Source organism: Lycium ferocissimum, chromosome 9, assembly GCF_029784015.1.
Source record: "Lycium ferocissimum isolate CSIRO_LF1 chromosome 9, AGI_CSIRO_Lferr_CH_V1, whole genome shotgun sequence".
NCBI lineage: Eukaryota > Viridiplantae > Streptophyta > Magnoliopsida > Solanales > Solanaceae > Lycium > Lycium ferocissimum.
In genome coordinates, this window is record NC_081350.1 from 37,801,983 (window position 1) to 37,808,351 (window position 6,369).

At 31.2% G+C, this 6,369-nt stretch overlaps 1 protein-coding gene across 1 annotated transcript; it reads left to right on the forward strand.

Moving 5' to 3' along the window:
* The first annotated feature begins 5,475 nt into the window (after positions 1–5,475).
* On the forward strand, positions 5,476–6,369 carry LOC132069481 (late embryogenesis abundant protein At1g64065). Its single transcript, XM_059462823.1, has one exon. The coding sequence runs from the start codon at positions 5,591–5,593 to the stop codon at positions 6,251–6,253; it is 663 nt and encodes a 220-aa protein (XP_059318806.1). The 5' UTR covers positions 5,476–5,590; the 3' UTR covers positions 6,254–6,369.

A 6,369-nucleotide genomic window follows, 5' to 3' on the forward strand; every position in this document is an offset into this window, starting at 1 on the left:
AATCGATTATATGAATCCTTGCTTTCCATGTCGCATTGTCGCTCAATTTAAATAACGAGTCCTCCATCAAATCCTCTAGGCAAAACTCTAGTGAAGACATTTTCTGTAGCCTCTTTCGTATATGGGATGTGGGCAGAGGAATCATGTGGTTTTGAAAACAAAGAAAATTGCCAGCAGCCACCAATCTTTTACAAGATGGACAGTTTATCAAATTAGGCTCAATATGTAGTGTAGATTTTTGCACTCAGAACAATGATTTCCGTAACATTTGTTTATGGATGCAGCATAACTAGAAGATATATCTGCACCTTCATCTCTCTCTGTAATAGTATTAACTTAGCAGTAGAAATCTTTTCTTATAATCTGACGTATATTTAGAAAATACAGAGAACGGTATATATTTTTATCTCAAACCGAATACCGTTGTTTTCCAATAAAATGGTAATAATTAAATTTATACGTGGTTTATAAGATGTATGGTTTGATTAGTAATTTATGTAAAACAATATGCGGTAATAAGCAATATACTAGTGAATAAGGAAGAAAGTAGCCTTAGAAATCAAGATATTCGTCTCTGTGAATTTGGTTTGGTTTTGAAAGAAAAGCCTCTGTCCCAAGCTAAACCAATATAAAGCTTCAATATATAATTTTCAGGTTACAAGTATGAGTGTGTATGAAAGACTAGCCCTCAAATGTGGAGGTTCACCCTTATTTATAGTAAACAGTAGATTGGCCTTTGTACAAATCTACAAAGGCCCTTTAAGAAAACCCTAGAAATCCACAAAACGGCGCTCCGTACGAACGTCAGAGATTTGGCGCGAGTGACAGGGCGTGTCCTGGCTTGTAACAGATCCTTCGAACCTATGTCGAGTATTTTTCCCTCGGGCTTGGAGTCTTTCCGCTCGTTAGCATTCCCTTGGTTTCTAACGTTTACTTGGAGAAGGTCACAACTCCTCGGTTCTCAACCCCTTTGATCTTATCAAAGGCTAATGATCTCGTTCTACTTCGACCTCGTATCGGATGGCCGCGACATTTACCTCGGTTTCCACCGTATACAACCTTATTTTTTTAATTTTATTCCCGAAAATCGAAATCCCCAATTCGGTTCGGTAATTTGATTTTGGTGTTTTGTGCCCAGCCCTAGTTACATTAAGTCATGGAATGAAGAGATGTCTCCGACGATATCTATAATATATGAAAGTATCGATGTAATTGCATATAGTCATTCGGTCTAAATGCTACATGAAGCACATAAGCTCGAGTTGAAATTTGAATGAGTTAATTTGGATGGGTCAACTATGTATATATACATCTTAAGGAGAAATATTTACGAAACGTAATGATAGTTTTATATTTACAAAACATAACATTATAAACCCTATACAAAACATGCTTTTTAAATTTATTTTTTTTAAAAAATTATTTTTTTATTTTTTAAAAAAATTATTTTTTAAATTTTTTGAAATAATTTTTTTCGCTCAAAAATTTATATATGAAATGTGTATATCTCGCTCAAGGCTTAAAAAAATCGCTCAAAATTTAGTGTATGAAAACGGTATGAAAAATGTATGAAATGTGTATATCTCGTTCAAGGCTTAAAAAATTCGCTCAAAATTATGCGTATGAAAACAGTATGAAATTTGTATCTCGCTCAAGTCTTAAAATTTCGCCCATATTTTCGTAAAGTTCATGTTAGATTTCTGTAAAATTAATACAACTACAACAACATTATATACAACTTTGATACAATATTCAAGACTTAAAATAATCGCTCAAATTTTTGTGTATGAAATGTGTATATCTTGCTCGAGGCTTAAAAAGTTCGCTCAAATTTTATGTATGAAGAACGTATGAAATGTGTATATCTCGATCAAGGCTTAAACATTACGCTCAAAATTTTATGCATGAGAATGGTATGAAATGTGTATATCTCACTCAAGACTTAGAATTTCATTCACATTTTTCGTATACAAAGTTCATATAAGGTTTCTGAAAAATTAATACAACTACAACAACATTGTAACAACTTTCATACAATATTCAAGGCTTAAAGTTTTCGCTCACAATTTTGTGTATGAAAATTATATTAAAAATTTCGCTCACATATACACATTTCATACATGTTTCATACACAAAAAATTGTGGTAATTTTTTAAGCCTTTGAGCAAAAAAAAAAAAAAAAATTAAAAAATATATAATTTTTTTTTTTAAAAATAAAATATATTTTTTAAAAAAATTAATTTTTTTAATTTTTTTTTTTAAAAAAAAAAAAAATATATATATATATATATTCTAGAAAAAAAATAAAAAAACGAAAAATATATGAAAATCCGTCATGTTTCGTAATATATCATTATGTTTTGTAAATAAGGAAAAGTATCGTCACGTTTCGTAAATATTTCTCCTTAATATATATATATATATATATATATATTAATATATATATTAAAAATATATATATATATATATAGTTTTCCCAATTTGGATTCTGTCCAGTTGGCCCATCAAAGTTTATTCCCAGCCCAAACTTGCTCTAACTGGGCAGGTTGTCGTGTTTAGCACTTACATTGGGTTAATTTGACACTTCTTAGCCTAACTAATAACGTGAGGAGAATCTGTTTTTCAGTGAACAAATGACTACCGATACAACTAAAACGGCTACTATAAATAAAGAGAAATTTCAAGGTTAAAGTGGTTAATAGTCACAAAAAGTTCTCTACAAATCAAACTCGTGTTGTTTCCTAGAGCCTGTTTGGATTGACTTATTTTAAGTGTTTTTAAGCCAAAATAGTTTTTAAGTACTTTTATATTGTTTGAGTAAAATTTAAAAAAATACTTTTAAGCACCTGTTTCTGAGCCAAAATAATAATTATAACCCAAAAGTCATAAACCAGAATTCCTAACTTCTGACTTTTAGCTTACACATCAAAAGTCATAAGTCCATCCAAATGGGTTGCTAATAAAATCTTGGAAAGTTCATAACAATATTTCTTTTAAAGTTCTTTCTAATGTGTGATTGCTACTGTACAAATAGATGATGTCATCGATTTGAAAGAAGCATTGGATATTTTTATCTTTTTGGCTTTTTCGAATATATCCTTTCTTTGAGCCAATGAAAACATGGCTAACAGCATTAAATCGTTATGATTTGTGTCATCAAATATAAATTTATAACGGATTGGGCGTCCCTATTAATTTCCCTGGCCAAGCTTATTTTTCCCTCAAAAAGTACTTATTTTTTTAAAAAGTGAGGTGTTTAGCCAAGCTTTTGAGAGAAAATAAGTCTTTTGAGGATACAGTAAATTGATTTTTGAAGTTAAAAAAAAAAAAAAAAAAAAAAGCTTTTGCTCAAAAGCACTTTTTGAAAAATACCAAAATCTTTTGAAAAAATACACGTAAGATTTTTTAAAAGGCACCAAACACTAATGCAAAAGTACTTTTTTAAATTAATTAATAAACACAATTCTTTTAGCTAAAAATACTTTTTTGAAAAAAATATTTTTTAAAATAAACTATTTTTAGGAGCTTGACCAAACAGATTATGAATATCGTGGATCCTATTGCACCAATGGACAGAAGATTAAAGTAAGAGAACATAGACATATGCATGAAGGTCCTTCAGTATTACGTTAAGAGAACATGACATATGCATGAAGGTCCTTCGGTATTACGTTAGTGGTCGTTTGGTTGCTGGTCGACGTTATAATCCGTGTAATGTTATTTTATACTATAATATTGTTTCTTTATTCTGGCCATTATTTTATCCCTTATACCAAGCGTGATATAAAAATTAGCTAGCGCGATGACATGTAATGTACTATAATATTGTTTCTTTAAAAAAAAAAAAAAAAAAAAAATAAAAAATTGATGGGTATTTGGACTACATATTTAGACCATATTAGCTAAACGTTTAATTGACTGAATTAACTAAGTTAAAATGGACTGAATTTATAAATGAAAGATTGTTAACTCGCCCATAGACGAATTAGGCGGGTCATTTGTCGGGCAATTCGCAGTAATACCCTTATTCTGGGTTGGTTTTTAATTTTTGCCCATCAAAATGAAAGTATTTAACTTTTGCACTTCGCCTAAAATCTCTGCTCAGGTGAAAATTTAAAAAAAAAATCGCTAGGCAGATGTTTCCTACAAACTCTGTCCCATTGGGCATAGTTTGCCTGCAAAACTCTACCTTACGACAGAGTTTGCAGCAAATTATGCCTGATGGGGCAGAGTTTGCCTGCAAACTATGCCTTAAGGTAGAATTTTGCAGGCGAACTATGCCTTAGCAAACTCTACCTTAAGGTAGAGTTTTGAAGGAAAAATTTGGCCTTGCGAATTCAAACCTCTGCCTTGCGAAATTCCTTTTTTTTTTTTTCTTTTGTTGAGCTGGGGTTCGAGCCCGTAAATCGGGGGTAGGCGAAGAAAGCGAAAAATTAAAGACCAACCCAAAAGAAGGACCATCCGCGCAAAAAAAAAAGTCATTTGTCACCTCTAAATCTTGATGTCCTTAAGAAACAGCCAAATAGTAGTAGAATAAGTCACAATTTAGTGGCACTCAGAACACAGCGTTCAGTTGAACCCAATTTCCTCAATTACGTGTTTTTTGGTCAAAAATGGCCTCACATCGATTCATTAATAAAGAATATGTCCACCAAGAAAAGAGAAGAAACCAAATGGTTAATTTTCTCTAAAAAGTTTTGACAAATTCAATCGTAAGAGCTACGATATTATTTTTGTTTCTTCTTAACATTTTGGGTCCAAGAAAGGGTTGTTGTCAATGAAACGATGGTTCTTATGCTCCAAATTGATACGGAGTAGAATAATATTCATGGCGGTTTCAAATTGATGCAATTGGAAGTTGCAAATTTTTAATGCATATAAAGACACCCCAACTTGACTGACTTGGCTAAGTCATCCACTAACTACCTTTTAACTGCCTTTATGTATCTTCATTTCTCCTGATATATAATAGAGTATAGTTTTTTGGATTTCAATTATTGATAAATTATAATTTTTGATCCTTATAATATATGACTCAACACATTTAACATCCACTTAATTAAAATATGTAATTGTTTTCCCTTTAAATAGAAAATATTATATTCGGATTATTTTTAGTAGTTTATTACCCTCAAATATATGGAGTAGTAGTAGTCCAAGTATAACACTACACATGAGTAATTAAATAGTGGAACGATTAATAATTATAGAAAATTATGAATATTCACAAGTGAAGGGATCAAAAGTTGAAAGTTTAAGTAATTAAAGATTAAACGTGCTCAGTCAAATATCACAAGAACTAAAATTAAAATTTACCAATAATTGAGGGACCAAAAATACTATTAACCCATAAATAAATTAAAGAAGATTCTAAGATTTAAAATTGATGGATTTAATTTTTAAAGGCTTTTAGCACTAAATATAATTTCATGTCCCGTATCCAAAATAATCCAATTGTCCAAAGGCCGCAGCCGCCTGTTCACCTTCCATCTCTAGACTCCCTTATATATATATGTCCATAACACATTAAACAAGAGCAAAAGAAACACAATTAAATTTGGTTCTTCTTAGCCTTTTTCAAAGCCAATTCATGGCGCAAAATAGCAAAATCATCCCTCTTGCACCACCAAGAAAATATCTCAACAGTGATCAAGAGATGAATCTCAGTAAACCTATCAATTTTTACAACAACAACAAGAATCAAAGAAGCAGCAAGTGTTTCGTGCACTTCCTATCTACTATCGTCTTAATAAGCATAGTCATGCTAATTTTCTCGATGATATTTTTGCGTTTCAAATCTCCATCTTTCGAGCTCGACCTCATCAACGTGCAAAATCTTCGATTTACAAATTCTACCAATTCGTCTTCGTTTAGCATGATCATGGGAGCTGAAATCATCGTAGACAATGAAAACCTTGGTCGAATTAATTTTCAAGATAGTAGCTTGAGTGTTTTTTTGTACGATAATATTACGATTGGTTTTGCGAACATTAACGTTGGTCGGGTCGATGCTAGGAAGTCCAAGAGAATGGGAATATCATTCCAAGTGAGAGCTAATGATCAATTGAATCATAGTAATTGGAATTTGAGCACTGATATAAATTCAAGAATGGTGAAATTGACAAGTTTTGGTGAGTTTAGGGGAAAAGTGAAGGCTATGAAGATTATTAGTAGGCATAAAATTTCATTGATGAATTGTACCATGAATCTAAATTTGACAAGCCAAGCAATCCAAGATCTCCTCTGCAGTTGATTTATTTGCTTTCTTTTGTGTATATTTCAGCTTGATTTATATTTTCTTTTTCTGACTCTTTAATTACAAGATTTCATGTTTATAATATAGAGAGCACACTGAAGGCTTTTTCATAA

What these genes read in the sequence shown, in the direction of transcription:
- LOC132069481 (XM_059462823.1), top strand. Translation starts at nt 5,591, where the DNA reads ATGGCGCAAAATAGCAAAATCATCCCTCTTGCACCACCAAGAAAATAT.